The sequence below is a fragment of the Sinohyriopsis cumingii genome, chromosome 1 (assembly GCF_028554795.1).
Source record: "Sinohyriopsis cumingii isolate HCF-2022 chromosome 1, ASM2855479v2, whole genome shotgun sequence".
Classification (NCBI taxonomy): domain Eukaryota; kingdom Metazoa; phylum Mollusca; class Bivalvia; order Unionida; family Unionidae; genus Sinohyriopsis; species Sinohyriopsis cumingii.
Genome location: NC_142961.1, coordinates 789,301 through 810,523, shown reverse-complemented (window position 1 = coordinate 810,523; position 21,223 = coordinate 789,301). Strand labels below are relative to the sequence as shown.

The window sequence follows — 21,223 nt, the reverse complement described above, 5'->3', positions numbered from 1 at the left end:
GACAGAGACAAGTTCATTGGCATCGAAGGACCCTTGTGGATAGAGACAAGTTCCTGTGTACTGAATGACCTTTCTTGGATAGAGATAAAATGCATGTGTATTGAAGGACCCTAATGGGTAGAGATAAGTTTCTATACTCAAGGTTTAATCATGAAGAAGAAAGCATTGACTAGATAAAAGGCAGAAACATAAGATATTCCAAATCCTATGTCCAGTGCATGTCCCACTGATATCAATTCTTATGTCTAGAGCATGTCCCATTACTATTACAAGTCTTATGTCTAGTGCATGTCACAATGATATAAAGTCTTATGTCTAGTGCATGTCCAACTGATACTGCAAGTTTTATGTCTAGTGCATGTCACACTGATATCAAATCCTATGTCCAGTGCATGTCCCACTGATATCAAGTCTTATGTCAAGTGCATGTCACATTACTATTACAAGTCTTATGTCTAGTGCATGTCCCATTACTATTACAAGTCTTATGTCTAGTGCATGTCCCACTGATATCAAATCTTATGAATAGTGCATGTCCCATTACTATTACAAGTCTTATGTCTAGTGCATGTCACAATGATATAAAGTCTTATGTCTAGTGCATGTCCAACTGATACTGCAAGTTTTATGTCTAGTGCATGTCACACTGATATCAAATCCTATGTCTAGTGCATGTTCCACTGATATTGCAAGTTTTATGTCTAGTGCATGTCCCACTGGTGTCAAGTCTTATGTCTAGTGCATATCACATTGATATTGCAAGTCTTATGTCTAGTGCATGTCCCATTGATATTGCATGTCTTATGTCTAGTGCATGTCACATTGATATTGCAAGTCTTGTCTAATGTCACACATGCATTTCCAAACAGAGAACAGCATTCGTAAGCCTTTGGAATGACAGTCAGCCACTTGGCAGTTTGTAATATAGCTGCATTTTGATCTTGTCAGACAACATTTCTTCATAGTAAACTAACAATGCTGCAAAGCATACATTGTAAGGATTGAGTATTACTATTTTATCATAGTCCATTGTAACTTTACTTAGAAAAATTATACAAAGACTTCATGACAGAAAATTGCTTAAAATTTCAACAAGAAATCGATACTGACATTATCGTTCAGATTGTACAGAATAAATATAAATTTGTAACCATAGTGACTTTACTTATGTGAGAAAAATTCTACAAAGTCTTCGTATCATAAAAAATTGCCTAAATTTACCACAGATCTTTAATGCACATGTAGCAGGTGTTTTCAAAGGCTATTAAAGATCCTGATAATAAAGATGTGATAAATGATGTTCACCGCACCAGCTTATGAGTCACGCCAAACTGCAAACAACAAAGATCCTGAGCTGCACATGTTCGTAAATGCAACAAATTTTGGCAGGGTAAGAAACTAGAGAGACTGGATGTTGGGGTAAAAAGCTAGGAACAATGGATGGTTGAGTAGCAAACTAGGGGCACTAGATGGTAGGGAAACAAACTAGGATGCTGCATGGCAGGGTATCAAGCTAGGGGAACTCAAAATTGAGGTAGCCAACTAGAGGCATCATTCATATTTTCATGGCACATATCGTAGCCATTCAGAGATTACACTTGGGACATGTACAAACACTGGGCATGCAACAATATGCCTGTCATGTATTGAATTATGTCGCCATACACAACCTATAATACCATATATATTGATACATGTAAAGAATAATTAGTCAAATGATTAATAATTAATCAGTGCCATTAAAGATTCAAAGTAACTTTATTAAGGCAAATATTATTTTGAATTGATTCTCCACCAAAATTTGGCATTGACGTGTTCATCGAATGGCAAAATTATTTCATCAATTCACTGCTAACTGACACTTCCCAGACTCTTCTGCAGAGGTGACCCAAATCCTTAAAACTTGTATCTGAAGTGGTTAAAATTGCCGGAATCATTAAGATATTTCTGCCAGAAAATAAAAAATAATCACAAAACCAAAAAAATTTTTTTAAGGTATATTTATGCATCAGGTAATGAATCTGGTTCAATTAAAAAAACACCTGTTAAATTAATTGCTTCAACATCATTCTCCATGTGAATTAAAAAAATTGGTATATTTTCTTGTCACTAATATATACTAATTCACACAAATATGGTATCAGCAGGACACTGTATGTACAATAATACCCAACTTACCACTTTTATGACTAAATTTATCCAACACCATCATGTTATTAATATCATTTTCAAACAAAAAAGATTTATATAAAAAAAATTGATTTCTTTGGTAGTATAATGTGCTGAATTCCATTAAACATACTTTGTTTACTTAAGTATAATACAGGTCATCAAAAAGAAAACGATCTTAACATTCCTCACCTGCTCATGGTTTATATCTGACCCACAAGATGGTATTTAAAAACACGACTACGTTTCACTGGTACATTAAAACCTGTCTTGTGAGACCTCTGCTATGAAAGAACACCTGTCTTGAGAGACCAGATTTTCAATTTACATATTGATTATATAGTGTAAAGACCTGTCATGAGAGACCATCTGTCTTGAGAGATCATTATTTTTTGGCAGAAGAGGTGGTCTTTCATAACAGGTTCTACTGTACTAGCAATGGCCAAATATAAGGGGACAAAAACTGTAAGATCACAGTGAATATCTATTTTAAAACAAATATCTGGCAATAAAAATGACATTCAAGATTTGTGGCAGTTGGCTGAATTGCAGCTTAAAGTATTTGATGGCCATTAGTGTAACATATCTTCAAGTTTAAACTCACCTCTAGTGTCAGGAAACAATTTATTTTGAAGCTAAAATAATGATAAAACATACTAAATTCATGCAAATACACAATTCATCTTTTAATGAGTGATTGGTTAGTTTGAAGAAGAAGAAAAAAGTAATTCATAAATAATACATATTTTTATAATAAATACCTGTAAATTTGGCCTATACTAAATTAGGCCCCTACTAAAAAACTATGCTTCTAGTTGGCCGAACACCTCATTTTTATTGCTGACCTTAGCACATTTTCCCTCAAAGTGAAATATTTTTTTTAAAAACAAATAATTCTTGAAATTGATTTGTGCATCTAATTGCACCAGTTTTGCCCAGTACTTGATGTACTTAGTGTGTTATATATACTAATCATTATTTTAACTTTAATTTTAAAACCAGAGCAACAGGAAACACACATAATTTTATTTTGGCCTAATGAGTGTATGCTAAACTTGAATATGAGCAAGATCTGGAATGGAAAACTACATGGTGCAGCTCATTTCAGGTTAATCTGATATTCAGTCACTTTTTAAATGAGGACATGATAAAACTTATATCATGATTATCCAACAAAAATATATGAAAGTACAGTGCAGACAATAAAGTTGAGGTGGCAAAATTGTCAAAACAAAATATATTTTCTCATTTTTTAAGTACTGTCAGTGCATTATGTAAGTTTCCTTTGCCTCTCTAAAATGTTGTGTCCCCCCAAATTTGGAGGGGAGAGGGACATATTGTCTCCTGCCCTATCCTATAAGCAGCACTGGGGGTATGAAATTCAACATTCCAAATGCTACACCAAGTGAGTAAAGTAATCACTTGAGCTTTAGAATCTATTTCTTTAAAGCAGGTGAATCTACAGGCAGACAAGGCCTGCAAGTCAAGCCCATGATCAAAGTATAGCTGTAAAACATGATACCTTGACCCCATGGTCAAAGGGGGAGAGTGAGCATGTGGCAGAATGAACTGTCTTAGCTTCATACTTATTTATCCAATCTATGAAGAAAATGTAGCAACCAGTCTAAGAAATTTAAGTAAATGATAAAACCTTAACCAATACGATGACACAGATCTTCAATAAAAGTGACAGGGCAAATGCGGGCATGTGTGTTACTGAATGAACTGTCTTACCTTCATAACAATTCGTCCCAGGTATGAAGTAAATCCATTGATGGATTTAAGAAACATAAGCAAATTAACTTTAAGAAATATGAAAAAAATGAAAAACAAACTGGATCAAAACCATAAGGCAAATTTTTCTATGACTGTGACTTTGGTAAAAGAGGTAAGTAAACAAACTATCAAATGAATTGTCTTAGTTAAATAATAATTCATGCAAACTATGACGAGAATCTATTAAGGGATTTGAAAATATATGCAGATGAAAAACTTAAACCAAAACATGAACAAACTGTCCCTAACAATGACATCACCATTGCTGCCAATAGCAGAAAAATAACTGCTATGTCTTGCTTCCTATTAAAGCGTACTTGACAAGAAAAAATGTAATAATATTACTGTTAAATCAATTCACAGATCTCGTTTTACCAGATGAGGTACAACTGACTCCAGAATTATAATAGTCCCTTGAAGGGTCTGATGCTGTACTGTTCAAACCATCTCTGATATTCTTCAACAATAAAAAGATATTAAAATTAGCTGTCCTGATACATGTGCTGGACGTTATCTTGGCAAATCAGACATTTTCACTTAGGGCAAATCAGACATTTTCACTTACATTTTCACTTAGGGCAAATCAGACATTTTCACTTAGGACAAATCAGACATTTTCATTTAGGACAAATCAGACATATTCACTTAGGACAAATCATACATTTTCACTTACATTTCCACTTAGGACAAATCAGACATTTTCACTTAGGGCAAATCAGACATTTTCACTTAGGGCAAATCAGACATTTTCACCCAGGGCAAATCAGACATTTTCACCTAGGACAAATCAGACATTTTCACTTAGGGCAAATCAGACATTTTCACTTACATTTTCACTTAGGGCAAATCAGACAGTTTCACTTAGGACAAATCAGACATTTTCATTTAGGACAAATCAGACATATTCACTTAGGACAAATCAGACATTTTCACTTATATATTCACTTAGGACAAATCAGACATTTTCACTTAGGGCAAATCAGACATTTTCACTTAGGGCAAATCAGACATTTTCACTTAGGGCAAATCAGACATTTTCACTTAGGACAAATCAGACATTTTCACCTAGGGCAAATCAGACATTTTCATTTAGGACAAATCAGACATATTCACTTAGGACAAATCATACATTTTCACTTACATTTCCACTTAGGACAAATCAGACATTTTCACTTAGGGCAAATCAGACATTTTCACTTAGGGCAAATCAGACATTTTCACCCAGGGCAAATCAGACATTTTCACCTAGGACAAATCAGACATTTTCACTTAGGGCAAATCAGACATTTTCACTTACATTTTCACTTAGGGCAAATCAGACAGTTTCACTTAGGACAAATCAGACATTTTCATTTAGGACAAATCAGACATATTCACTTAGGACAAATCAGACATTTTCACTTATATATTCACTTAGGACAAATCAGACATTTTCACTTAGGGCAAATCAGACATTTTCACTTAGGGCAAATCAGACATTTTCACTTAGGGCAAATCAGACATTTTCACCTAGGACAAATCAGACATTTTCACCTAGGGCAAATCAGACATTTTCACCTAGGACAAATCAGACATTTTCACCTAGGACAAATCAGACATTTTCACTTACATTTTCACTTAGGACAAATCAGACATTTTCACTTAGGGCAAATCAGACATTTTCACTTAGGGCAAATCAGACATTTTCACCTAGGGCAAATCAGACATTTTCACCTAGGACAAATCAGACATTTTCACTTAGGGCAAATCAGACATTTTCACTTAGGACAAATCAGACATTTTCACTTACATTTTCACTTAGGACAAATCAGACATTTTCACTTACATTTTCACTTAGGACAAATCAGACATTTTCACTTATATATTCACTTAGGACAAATCAGACATTTTCACTTAGGACAAATCCGACATTTTCACTTAGGACAAATCAGACATTTTCACTTAAGGCAAATCAGACATTTTCACTTATATATTCACTTAGGACAAATCAGACATTTTCACTTACATTTTCACTTAGGACAAATCAGACATTTTCACTTAGGACAAATCGGACATTTTCACTTACATTTTCACTTAGGACAAATCATACATTTTCACTTAAGGCAAATCAGACATTTTCACTTACATTTTCACTTAGGGCAAATCAGACAGTTTCACTTAGGACAAATCAGACATTTTCATTTAGGACAAATCAGACATATTCACTTAGGACAAATCAGACATTTTCACTTATATATTCACTTAGGACAAATCAGACATTTTCACTTAGGGCAAATCAGACATTTTCACTTAGGGCAAATCAGACATTTTCACCTAGGGCAAATCAGACATTTTCACCTAGGACAAATCAGACATTTTCACCTAGGGCAAATCAGACATTTTCACTTACATTTTCACTTAGGACAAATCAGACATTTTCACTTACATTTTCACTTAGGACAAATCAGACATTTTCACTTATATATTCACTTAGGACAAATCAGACATTTTCACTTAGGACAAATCCGACATTTTCACTGAGGACAAATCAGACATTTTCACTTAAGGCAAATCAGACATTTTCACTTATATATTCACTTAGGACAAATCAGACATTTTCACTTACATTTTCACTTAGGACAAATCAGACATTTTCACTTAGGACAAATCGGACATTTTCACTTACATTTTCACTTAGGACAAATCATACATTTTCACTTAAGGCAAATCAGACATTTTCACTTACATTTTCACTTAGGGCAAATCAGACAGTTTCACTTAGGACAAATCAGACATTTTCATTTAGGACAAATCAGACATATTCACTTAGGACAAATCAGACATTTTCACTTATATATTCACTTAGGACAAATCAGACATTTTCACTTAGGGCAAATCAGACATTTTCACTTAGGGCAAATCAGACATTTTCACCTAGGGCAAATCAGACATTTTCACCTAGGACAAATCAGACATTTTCACCTAGGGCAAATCAGACATTTTCACTTAGGACAAATCAGACATTTTCACTTACATTTTCACTTAGGACAAATCAGACATTTTCACTTAGGGCAAATCAGACATTTTCGCTTAGGGCAAATCAGACATTTTCACCTAGGGCAAATCAGACATTTTCACCTAGGACAAATCAGACATTTTCACTTAGGGCAAATCAGACATTTTCACTTAGGACAAATCAGACATTTTCACTTACATTTTCACTTAGGACAAATCAGACATTTTCACTTACATTTTCACTTAGGACAAATCAGACATTTTCACTTATATATTCACTTAGGACAAATCAGACATTTTCACTTAGGACAAATCCGACATTTTCACTTAGGACAAATCAGACATTTTCACTTAAGGCAAATCAGACATTTTCACTTATCAGACATTTTCACTTACATTTTCACTTAGGACAAATCAGACATTTTCACTTAGGACAAATCAGACATTTTCACTTACATTTTCACTTAGGACAAATCAGACATTTTCACTTAAGGCAAATCAGACATTTTCACTTACATTTTCACTTAGGACAAATCAGACATTTTCACTTACATTTTCACTTAGGGCAAATCAGACATTTTCACTTAGGACAAATCAGACATTTTCACTTAGGACAAATCAGACATTTTCACTTAGGGCAAATCAGACATTTTCACCCAGGGCAAATCAGACATTTTCACCTAGGACAAATCAGACATTTTCACTTAAGGCAAATCAGACATTTTCACTTACATTTTCACTTAGGACAAATCAGACATTTTCACTTACATTTTCACTTAGGGCAAATCAGACATTTTCACTTAGGACAAATCAGACATTTTCACTTAGGACAAATCAGACATTTTCACTTAGGGCAAATCAGACATATTCACTTAGGGCAAATCAGACATTTTCACTTAGAACAAATCAGACATTTTCACTTAGGACAAATCAGACATTTTCACTGACATTTTCACTTAGGGCAAATCAGACATTTTCACTTAGGACAAATCAGACATTTTCACTTAGGACAAATCAGACATTTTCACTTACATTTTCACTTAGGGCAAATCAGACATTTTCACTTATATATTCACTTAGGACAAATCAGAAATTTTCACTTACATTTTCACTTAGGACAAATCAGACATTTTCACTTAGGACAAACCAGACATTTTCAGAAGTTTTTTTGTGAAAACCCCATGTCATAATTATCATTTATTCAGGATGTTGCAGCCATACTGAACATCAGGTCAGACCATTTTCATTTAGGGACCAAGGGAACATAACAACAAGTCTATGTACCATCCAAGTAGGAGGAGTAGGTGATAAGATTTTCAAGAGGGCTGCTGTGGTTGCCATATTGGATTTCAGAAAGGATTAACTAGACATTAGAAATCTTTAAGTGAAAATGACATTGATATGACTATCCTTTCAGGAGTAGCTGTAACAAAAGTTCCAAGATGGCTGCCATTGTGGCCATATTGGATGTCAAATCAGCACTATTTTCAGTTAGGATCAACTAGACATCATAAGAAGTCTCTTAGTAAAACCCCATGTTGACAGACCATCCATATAAGATGAGTAGTTTTCAAGATGGTCACTGTGGCAGCTGTATTGAATGTGCAAGCAGCACCATTTACATTTACACGTATAACCAACTAGACCATTGGATGAATGTATGTGTAAGGTTTCATGGTAATCATGGTAAGCCTTAAATTTGTATCACATTTAAGCCAGAAAAGTCTTTGACCTTTCTTCTTTTCTCCCCTGTGTCATTGTTAAAACTTGAAAGGCTAAATTTTATGACTGAGTGAGACTTGACTAGGGGCATTACTACACTGTCCTGAGAATGTAAACTTTTCAGCTACCAATTATAACCTCTTGATAGGAACCTATGTCAAATTATCATTTCCAAAGGGAAATTGATATGCAGTACTTCACAGATTCTATGCTGTCGGAAAATCTGATGAAAGAAATGATTGTCTTGGGGAAAATTTAGGAACCACTGCCTACAATTGGCCAGAATAAATGAAGGCATGCACTTTAAAAGCAATGAGAATTTAAAGTGATGACCTTAGTCGAAATTCTTTAGTCTTAAAATTTCCTGAAAGAGGAAGAGTAGTTTTGGCCACGAGGAAGTCTAAAGAGAATAGTGCTTTCCTCATTAAACAAGAAAGGGACCAGGTAGCTGTCTTGTAAAAAAAGACAGGGTTTAGTGGTAGGACCCACAAGTTCTGAAAGAGAACAGCATTAAAGAACAGCTTTCTGAGAGAGAGATGGGACAGTCTGAAGAAAGAAGTCAGAGAAAAAAAAGAAGGACAAGGTCCGAATAAAGGACTAGGATGCCCATGAAGAGATGAAGCATAAAGAAGAGGAAGTCGATGAAATACAAAGTCGCTGATACACAGTCAAAGGAGGAAGGTGATGCAAATCTGTCTTGGACACTGCGCTTTTTTCACCACTTGTTATTATGATGAAATAAATCCAAATTGGACACTGCTATTAAATTCTGTTTACATAATTTAGATTGAATTGGAATTGCTGTTATTAATTTGTTTTGAGTAAATTTGTTATTTTTCTTGTCTAAGGGGGCTCATATTGCTTTATTTCTTCCCAATATTCTTGCTTGGTTCTCTGTTGAAAGTCTTTTCTCTTTCACTCCCACCAGGCTATAACATTGAAAGAGGTCATCCTCTAGATAATGCCAGCCAAATCCAATTAACCACCCCTCTTACTAAGAGGGTGAGGTTAATCCTCCAAGTAGTTTAAGATCAGCATTAATCCCAAACTACAGCTAACTGACCGATGAACAACAGACCATCCCATAACCTCTCTTGATCTATGACTAGTAGAGCAACAAGATATTTTGCCACATCATAAAATATGTCAAAAGACATGTCTTTTAACTATCAACATGTCAACCATACTAAAATTACAATCATCTAGCTGTGATGTTGCTTTTATACTGACAATGGAGTTGTCTCTCATTCAGGTTGATATATGACTTCAGGAATCAACTAAAGGTGATCTAAAGGCATGAAACTATTAAAACACAGCAAAAGAAGATACAGTAACTTGAGAACTAATTTCTCTCCTGCCCCATGTGAAAGCCATCCACAAAACTTGGTCAAGATATGTAGTTTAGATTTAAACCTACTGCATAGAAAAGTTTTTTTTCTCTTTAAAGTCTGATTCAGTAGAGGGACCAGGACATCCCACATTTGGAATCAAACAACTGAAGTTTTTCTTACATTTAGTGCAAGCAACCCACAGTGACAAAATTTGCTTAAAATTGTGGCAAAGTACTAATATTATTGTACAGAAACCAAACTTGGACAAAAGGGTAGACATACATACAGATCAACAATTAACAGCATATGCTGACCCAGCTAGGCATATAGAAAACATGGAGATACCATTGAAAAGAATAAATCATTGTGAACATTTGTAATGAAATCTTCAATTATGTGAAAATATGTACATACTCAGAAAGTGTCACCTGTGCACCTTGTTAATTACAGTGAAAAGAACTTGTGAATTACAGAAAGAACAAAACACTGCCTGTAAGTTTAGATTTCTTATCTTAATGCATGACAAAACTGTTAACTTTTAGATTAGCAAGATAACATTCAATTTTACAATGACTTTACAGGCTTTAAAAGAGCTGAATTATATGTGGCTTGGAAATGAGGGACGACTAACATGGATTAAATAAGATTGTATGTATAAGGATTAAACTGAAAGGACATCCATGTTGCTTTGTAGTTTGAGATGGTATAATAAATAAAATTACATGTAAATGACATTATGGGACAAAAGTATTTAATATTAGGATACTCTATACCAATGCTAAATATCTGATCAAGATACTGTATGGATACTCTGTACAAATGCTAAATATCTGATCAAGATATTGTATGGATAATCTGTACAAAAGCTAAATATCTGATCAACATACTGTAAGGATACTCTGTACAAATGCTAAATATCTGATCAGGATACAGTATGGATACTCTGTACAAATGCTAAATATCTGATAAGGATACTGTATGGAAAACTATACAAATGTTAAATGTCTGACTAAGATAATGTATGGATAGTATTCAAATGCTAAATATCTGATTAGGATACTGTATAGATACTATACAAATGATAAATATCCAAATATTAGGATACTGTACACCAGTGCTAAATATCTGATCAGGACAGTGTATGGATACTCTGTACAAATGCTAAATATCTGATCAGGATACTGTATGGATACTCTATACAAATGTTAAATGTCTGACTAAAATACTGTATGGATAGTATTCAAATGCTAAATATCTGATTAGAATACTGTATGTATACAATACAAATGCTAAATATCTAAATATTAAGATACCACATACGGGTGTTAAATATCCAGTTAGGTTACTGTATGGATACTCTATACCAATGCTAAATGTCTGACTAGGATCTTGTATACAACTGCCAAATATATGATATGGATACTGTATGGACACTATACAAATGCTAAATATCTCAATATTAGGATACAATAAACTAATGCTATATATCTGATTAGGATGCTGTACATCAGTGTTAAATATGTGATTAGGACACTGTATACCAATGCTAAATATGTGATTAGGACGATGTATACCAATGCTAAATATGTGACTAGTATACTGTATACCAGTGCTAAATATCTGACAAGGATACTGTGTAAACACTATACAAATGCTAAATATCTAAATATTAGGATACTGTATATCAGTGCTAAGTATGCAATTAAGATACTGTATACCATGCCAAGTATGCAATTAGGATACTGTATACCATGCTAAGCATGCAATTAGGATACTGTATACCATGCTGAGTATGCAATTAGGATACTGTATGCCAGTGCTTAATATCTGAATATTAAGATGTTGTATACTAATGCTAAATATCTGACAAAGTATTCATTTTAAGGAAACTTACCAAACCTAAATCCAGTGTAATTGTTACATAGTTATATTTAACTCCATTTGAGATTGATGGACTCTGCCACCACTTGTTGCTGCCATCAATGGCATTTATTATGGGATGTGGAGTCCCCTGTTCCTCAGGATTATTTGGACTTGCCTGGGCATTGCAGTAATCACAATGGCTGCCATACTGCCCAACTGGGGTTCTGTCAACATGCTCAACTAATTTGCAGAAAAATTCTGATTTGTTTTCACCACAGGTAGCATTTGCAGAAATTCTGGCCCTTGTGGCCAGATTCAAAATATAAGGAAATAAACCATTTGATTGTTCACCTGCAAAAGAAAAGAAAAGAGGAATGACAATATATCTGAATCACAATCTAAAATACTGACAGTCAGTGACAAATATTGTCTTCTTTCGTCCCAAATGCAAGCCTTAATACCAATCAAATGTCCATAAATATCTGTACAACATACCATATTTATATGTTGACAAGCCCATACTTCATGACAAGCCCACTCCTCCGTTTTTTAAAAAGTTTGGAAAATATTTAACAATGAGATATTCATCTGATAATTAGACCACTTGTTACTTTTTGACAAATGTCTTACACTGGCGCTCTGTTTTTATCATGCGAGAAATACAGCACCATCATATGGTAACCATACAGTATTTGGCAGTCCTATGTTCCATCCAACATGTACAAATATGTAGTTGCTCTCTACATACCATATATACTCACTCATAAGTCAAATTTGCAAAAAACAAAGATCCTGATCTGCTGTAGCATAATCTGTCTGCATATTAGAGTCTATGTTGTTTGTTCTAATGACTATATCTAACAAACTGCAAAGACCCATATCTGTCATTGCATTATGCACAGGCAGATCTGGGTCTGTGCAGTTTGCAGTTGGACTCGTCTTATTAGCAAGTAAAACAGTGCTCCTGTTTGCATCTTCAATCCAGTCAGAAATGTCCCTAATGTAAGCAATCAAGACAATTCAATGAAATTGATCATGTTCTAAATGGTTTTCTAATAGCAAATACTTTCTAAGCAGGAAACGTACAGATCAGACACATGGATATTTGTATGTCGTCTGGAACTATGGGTGACACACATGTGCAGATATTACACTGAATACAGTATTTTAAAAACCTGAACAAAATATGTTAACATCACACATATGGAAAGTTAGATGAATGTTTATGACTATTATTCTGTCTCATTCATTATCTTAATTACAGTATACACTCAATTGTAAGTTGGATCCAAGAGCTAACTGCAGAGACCCAGATCTGCAGTCACAAAAGGAACCCATAGATATGTGTCTGCTCCATCTATTCAGAGTAATCAGTAGAACAAACAACACATACCCCGATCTGCTAGCCCCTTATGTGATGACAGATCAGGGTCTACAATGTTTGCAGTTTGACTCAATTAATTATAACTGAGTATATACGGTTTAAGCCAATGAATGAATAAGAAAAAAGTACACTTATTAACTTTGTATATACATACTACTTACCTTGCCGAATAACACTAAGTCGAATCTTGCGGTGAATTCTTGAGCCTATTAAACACCGATAATTACCACTGTCAGATTTCCTAACATTATATAAACGTAAATTATATTCTCCTGCAGTATGATTCCCATCAAGGGAAACTCTAGTTCTCATGTCTAGTGGCAACTGTGCATTGACTGTGCTGCCATCTGTATAATTTATAAACTCGGGTGGTCCCTCCCATCTTACTACACGGGATAATGAGAAACTTGGACATGTCATGGTCACAGTCTCTCCTTCAAATACAGTTAATCCTGAAAGCAGAAGAAGAAAAAAACATACATAAATAAGCTGCATGAGCTTACTGGTTACTTTCATTCTCAGTGTCATTTCTTTTCATACTACAGTGGTACTGTATTTATGGATACTTTTATTCTCAGTGTAATTATTTTCATACCACACTGGTACTGTATTTATGGATACTTTTATTCTCAGTGTAATACATTTCATACCATACTGGTACTGTATTTGTGGATACTTTTATTCTCAGTGTAATTATTTTCATACCATACTGGTAATGTATTTGTGGATACTTTTATTCTTAGTGTAATACATTTCATACCATACTGGTAATGTATTTGTGGATACTTTTATTCTCAGTGTAATTCTTTTCATACTACACTGGTACTGTATTTGTGGATACTTTTATTCTCAGTGTAATTTCTTTTCATACCATACTGGTACTGTATTTATGGATACTTTTATTCTCAGTGTAATTTGTTTTTATACCATACTGGTAATGTATTTGTGGATACTTCTATTCTCAGTGTAATACATTTCATACCATACTGGTAATGTATTTGTGGATACTTTTATTCTCAGTGTAATTCTTTTCATACCATACTGGTAATGTATTTATGGATACTTTTATTCTCAGTGTAATTCTTTTCATACCATACTGGTAATGTATTTGTGGATACTTTTATTCTCAGTGTAATTCTGTACTATGTTTCTAGTAAAGAACATGCAGTTAACAGCAAGTCAAGTCCAGTTCCAGACATGGGACTAGAACAATGATACTTGTCAACTTGTTGATGTAATGATGGATGTCTTTGTAAAAATAGACCGCAATACTGTATGCATAAATAAATGCATTAAGTAATGAACCACAGTATAGCAAGATGGAAGAAAAAAATTCAATGAATGCATCTTGAACAGGAAGAAGAATCCCAGTTACCTCCCTTATTTCGGCTGAACACGTTTTAAAAAAAATCTGACCATTAATTTACATAACCTAATTCAAATCCCTATTAATTCGTCAACCTTTGTGTCAACTATCCAAGAAATACCTCTACGCATTGCATTATTCAATGCCCAGTCAGTAGGACCACCGGAAAAGCGCACAGAAATAGGTAATTTTATCAACGACCAAAATGTTGACATATTTTTCCTGACAGAAACATGGCTAAAAACATCAGGCGATGAACCCAAGTGTGCGGATCTAACACCCACTGGTTACTAAATCAAGTTGTTCCTCCGTAATTCTCGCGGAGGTGGAATTGCTGTCATCACAAAGAACTCCATGATAAAACATGTTAACTACACCACAACATTCAATTTCGGCCACACATCGTTTGAACTAGTCCAAACCACACTCACACTGGAGCAAATGTCAGTCCATTTTTTCTGCCTATACCGCTCTCCTCCTAGTAGAAGAAACAAGCTGGCTGACTCTCTCTTTTTGGAGCAGTTTCTGAATCTCCTGGACTATGGAAATTCGATAGGTGGCAACCTGATTATTCTTGGAGATTTCAACTTTCACTTTGACTGTCCTGGAAACTCAAATACATCAAAACCCATAGATTCCATTAATGTTTTCAACCTCAAACAGTCAGTTAACCAACCCACCCATAAACATGGTCACATTTTAGACTGGAATCTTCATAGACCTGATGATAACATTCTACGGTCCTCCCTGGTATCCCATGACCTTGCATCAGATCACCTCTGCATTATATGCCATCTGGACATATCAGTCCCTAACCCTCCACCTTTATCTGCTACTAAGAGAAACCTCCGTATGATAAATAGAACCAATTTAATGCATGACATCCAAGCTAACCTAAAACTTACTTATCTCCTACCGCAGAACAACTCGATAACTGTCTGCATTCATTGCTTGACAAACATGCCCCAGCTACCAAGTGCAGAGTATCAATTCAAAAATGTTCTCCGTGGTATAGCAGTGTTAGGGACCAGCTTCGCACTGCTAAAAGAGACCGCCATAAAGTTGAGAGGCTCTGGCTTTCCACCAGACTCACTATTCATAAGCAAATCTATGAAGTCGCAAAGAAGAATGTCACAAATATAGTCCATGCAGCGAAATCAGCCCACTACAATACTAAGATCATGGAAAGTTCCAGCTGCAAAGAGCTCTTCGAGATTACTAACAAGCTAATGTCAAGGAACAAATCAACACCACTTCCAACTACCTTCTCTCCAGTCGTCCTTCCGGACATGTTTGCAAATTTCTTCCATGACAAAGTACAAACCATTTGAGATAAGCTTGACACCAAAATTTCAATTGACTCATCGTCACTATACAGTTGGGATACGGAATTTGAGCGGCAACCATTAGCAGCATTTGAACCTGTCTCTATGGATTTTGTACATACAATCCTGATGAAGAGTGCACCAAAGTCATGTGAACTTGATCCAATTCCAACATCACTGCTGCTTGAGTGCTTAGATCCAGTATTGCCTTCACTAACTGATGTTATTAATACCTCTCTCTCATCCGGGGAATTCCCATCATTTTTCAAAACTGCCATTGTAAAGCCTCTGCTGAAGAAACCAACACTAGACCATAATGATTTAAAGAACTACCGCCCAGTTTCTAATCTCCCATTCATATAAAAAATCTTAGAAAAGGTTGTTCTATCAAAGTTTGTATCTCATCTAAATTCAAACAGTCTTTTTAGCAATGTACAATCTGCATATCGCCCTTGCCACAGTACTGAAACTACTCTTCTAAAAGTAGTTAATGACATTCTCTTGGATAGCAGAAAGATTACAGTCCTCACCCTCCTTGATTTGTCTGCAGCATTTGACACAATAGACCATGATATATTACTTCACCGTCTCCAGCATGTATTTGACATTCATGATACAGCCTTACTGTGGTTCAAGTCCTACTTAGTCAACAGGACACAAATTGTATCTGCAAATGGAATACACCAGCTCAGTTGATCTTTGTTGTGGTGTTCCACAGGGGTCTGTTGTTGGACCTGTTCTCTTCATTCTGTACACTCAGTTGCCCTCAAGTGTCATAGATCATTATCCAGTGTCTCACCATTTGTACGCTGATGACACCCAAACATACAAATCTAGTCACCTAACTGAAGTTGATGCTACCATCCAAGGTGTAGAAAGGTGCATTTCTGATGTGAAATCATGGATGACATGTAACAAGCTGCAGATGAATGATGATAAAACTGAGGCCATTCTGATCACAACACAAAGACTTTCTCATTCACATCTTTTACCTCAAACAATAAATAACTGCAATGCCAACATTAAATTCACACAATCAGTACGAAACCTAGGTGTTACTCTGGAGAGTACTTTCACATTACACCAACATGTCATGAACATATGCAAGGCTGCATATCTTGAGCGGAGACGCATCAGCTCAATTCGCAAATATCTTTCACTAAAACACTTGTGTGTTCATTAGTACTTTTCAAGACTGGACTATTGTAACTCAATTCTGTCTGGTTCATCTCAATATCCTCTCCAGAAACTTCAAAAAGTTCAAAACACAGCTGCTCGGATCATACTTAGAGTACCACAATCAGAGCACACCTCCCCGCTGCTCTGTACCCTACACTGGCTATCCATTCGATCCAGAATCAACACAAAATTTGTTCTCTGTGCTACGTTTCACTGTCGGACTCTAGTCCAACATACCTATCCGATCTCACCCATGTGTACACACCAGCAAGATACTTACGCTCCTCTTCTGACAATCGTATACTCGTTATTCCCACTATGAAAACAAAGTCATATAGACAGCGTTCTTTTGCATACCAAGGCCCAGCAATGTGGAATGAACTGCCCACTGAACTCAGACACAAAGACACAGTGATCATATTCAAGAGGGCTCTCAAAACTCACTTATTTCGACTGCAAGAACAAACTTAAAGACCTGATAATGTTTCCTACCTGAAATATTCTCAGCATGTTTTTTATTTTTAATGTTTTTCTAATTTCTTGGTGTTTGTTTTTGTAATAATATTATTATATGTTTTTTATCTTATAGGTGTTGTCTAATGTTGTAAAGCGCTTAGAGTTTCTAAATATTAGGCGCTATACAAAGTCCTCATTATTATTATTATTATTATTATTATTATTATATGTATATCAGGGTGAGGTAGGGAAATAAACTACTAGTTAAACGCATAGTAATGATTTATGTATTTTAGATATATTTTTTCATTTTATGGTAATACTACTAAGCTCACTGTTGTTTTATTTCAACCCATACTGTCATACATTGGACCAATTCGAAAATACTTGTAAAATTTGGGTCACAGGGACCACACTGGAATTGCACTGAAACTGGAATTGCATTACAACAAAGAACAGAGAGAGAGAGAGAGGGGGAGAACTAACAGCAGACCAATGCGAATACATTTACTCATAAATTGTATATTTTGGTTTGGAGCAACTAATTAGTGCTCTACACAAGCATATGATTTAAGGCACCATAATAATTACAGCTATTCCTTACCTTCCACTTTATATAATGTTTAATGTTTAAATCAAAGAGAAGTATCACATCAGCCAATTAGAAAAGAAGAGTTTAAAAAGGTACTTCATAAAACAGCTGCATTAGGGAAAGAAAAAAAAATCCTTGTGTAATTTGATCGCAGTTACCGTCATTCATTTTAGCAATCAGTTTGTTTGTTTGATCTTCCAGAAATGACAACTCAAATGTCAAGGCTTTGATAACCTCAGATGATATTAGTAAACAAATATTGAATAGTTTTATCTCACTGGTTTATAAGCATACATGTAAGTTACTTTTTTGTGCTCTTTTTTTCTATATGAACAAGACACTGGGATAATGTTGTTGGTGATAGCAAGGACTTCACATCTTAGTTTTTTTGGTGGTACAAAGGACTTCAAGGGACTTTAAATCTGTGTTTAACAATGCATTAAATTTATCAGTGATAGCAAGGACTTTGCATCTGAATGTCTAGTGTGGCATTCAGTTTCTGTGACAAGGTCTTTTTATTGAAGGCTCCAGTCTTTGCATTGCTAACCAAAGTTCAAGATGAAACTGCAGATGCTGATCTGCATTAACAGACTGCACTGACTGGTCAAGATGTGAATGTACATATGTATGAATAGGGTTTAACTGAATGTATATATGTATGAATAGGGTTTAACTGAATGTATATATGTATGAATAGGGTTTAACTGAATGTATATATGTATGAATAGGGTTTAACTGAATGTATATATGTATGAATAGGGTTTAATTGAATGTATATATGTATGAATAGGGTTTAACTGAATGTATATATGTATGAATAGGGTTTAATTGAATGTATATATGTATGAATAGGGTTTAATTGAATGTATATATGTATGAATAGGGTTTAAATGAATGTGTATATATATATATAAACAGGGTTTAATTGAATGTATATATTTATGAATAGGGTTTAATTGAATGTATACAGTAATACCTCTTGCATTCGCGTTTCTGGATTCGCGAATTCACGGATTCGCAAAATTTTCATTGGTACCCTCTACATACATGTTTTCTTTATTTTATTGAATTGTACCTTCGTTATATGACTTCTGTGACATATGAAGATTACCTAGTTTACCTTCCTGACAATGACAAAGAAAACGTCAGTCATTAAGTTTACAGTCCCATTCGTTACTTGGTTTTACCTTACTGTGAGTGCAAAAGAAAATGGCAGCCAATGAATTAGTATAGGGGTAATATTAGCATACATGTACCGGAAATGCGCTAATGTGGCAAATACCCATTAGGCGATACTGTACTCTATTTTTACGTCAACCATTTATTTCTCTTTTTAAGGGTAATGTACTAAGCTAACTTTAAAATGAAATTAAAGTGCTTTGGGAGCATGATTTGGGTCATATTTAGGGTTTAAACCCTAGAAATAAGCATTTATTAGCATTTTTAGTGACTCGTACCAAACATTCGCGATTCCTCCTGATCCGCGACTGGTTCTGGAACCTAACCTCGTGAATGTTCAAGGTATTACTGTATATGTATGAATAGGGTTTTATGGAATGTATATATGTATGAACAGGGTTTAACTGAATGTATATATATATTTATAAATAGGGTTTAATTGAATGTATATATATGTATGAATAGGGTTTAATTGAATGTATACATTTATGAATAGGGTTTAATTGAATGTATATATTTATGAATTGGGTTTAACTGAATGTATATATGTAAGAATAGGGTTTAACTGAATGTATATATTTATGAATAGAGTTTAATTTAATGTATATATTTATGAATAGGGTTTAACTGAATGTATATATGTATGAATTGGGTTTAACTGCATATAAATACAACAAAAAGCTAGTGCACAGTGTACACATTGCTTTGCTGTCATCTTCATCACTCACACTGAAAAAAATTCCTCGCTGGACGACGCTTTTCCATAGCAACGATTGTATGCCTATTAAAACTGTTACTTCTTATTGCGGACATACACCAGTGTTGAATGACTTAAAAGCAGAATAAGATGACACACATTTTATATCCTATCCAACAGTCACAGTGTGACCACCCCTCAGCAATGCATGTAGATGGCAAGACCCAACCGCCTGGCCAGTTCCTGAAGGAACCAGCTGCTTGCCTCCTACCTAGCTAGAGTGCGAAAAAATACCTGATTACAATGAGTCTTCTGTTCATGAAGGCTAACCTAATAGTACTATATTCATATTCGGCTGCAGTATACTATTTGGGTGAACATGAATACCTCATTTAATAAACTATTCAGCATACTATTTGGGTGAACATGAATACCTCATTTAATAAACTATTCAGCATACTATTCAGGTAAACATGAATACCTCATTTAATAAACTATTCAGCATACTATTCAGGTGAACATGAATACCTCATTTAATAATCGATTCAGCATACTATTCAGGTGAACATGAATACCTCATTTTAATAAACTATTCAGCATACTATTCGGGTGGACATGAATACCTCATTTAATAAAGTATTCAGTGCTGAAACAAATATGAAGCAAATATTCAGTATGGGTATAGTATAAATACAGTCTTTTATGGACTGATTGAAATTTGAAAATTTAAATAAAATTGAATACTGACATAGTAAAGCATCCAGTCAAACACGATTACCAGCAAACATAAAAATCAAACTCTAGGCCAGTTCTCGTCTCAGCTAAGTCACATATTTCCTAAAGTCATGGAGAGTTCTTTATTCAGTGGGTTTTCAATAAATTCTCAAAGACTTACCCCCATTTTCAAGGAGCATTTTTTCTTTCAAAAATTAAACATTTGTTTGACAAATTACATCAACACGCAAACTTCGTAAGTTTGAAAATTACATCAACACACAAACTTGGTAAGTTTGACAAATGACATCAACATGCAAACATCATAAGTTTGACAAATGACATCAACATGCAAACTTCAGAAGTTTGACAAATGACATCAACACGCAAACTTCATAAGTTCCAGTATTTTCTAAACTGATCACTGACTAGACTGTGCAAACTTACTTCCCTCCAAAGGGGCCATCCATTTAGTA

At 34.7% G+C, this 21,223-nt stretch overlaps 1 protein-coding gene across 1 annotated transcript in view; it reads right to left on the bottom strand.

The window, feature by feature from the left end:
* Window positions 1-13,767, bottom strand: part of LOC149806308 (laminin subunit alpha-2-like) — a 339,640-nt gene extending 325,873 nt beyond the window's left edge. The window contains exons 1-2 of the mRNA XM_089951256.1: window positions 13,401-13,767; window positions 11,887-12,206 (exon numbers count right to left, since the gene is read on the bottom strand). Coding sequence (XP_089807382.1) covers window positions 11,887-12,206; window positions 13,401-13,767 — 687 coding nt within the window. The remainder of the gene's footprint in view (window positions 1-11,886; window positions 12,207-13,400) is intronic.
* Window positions 13,768-21,223: the final 7,456 nt, after the last annotated feature.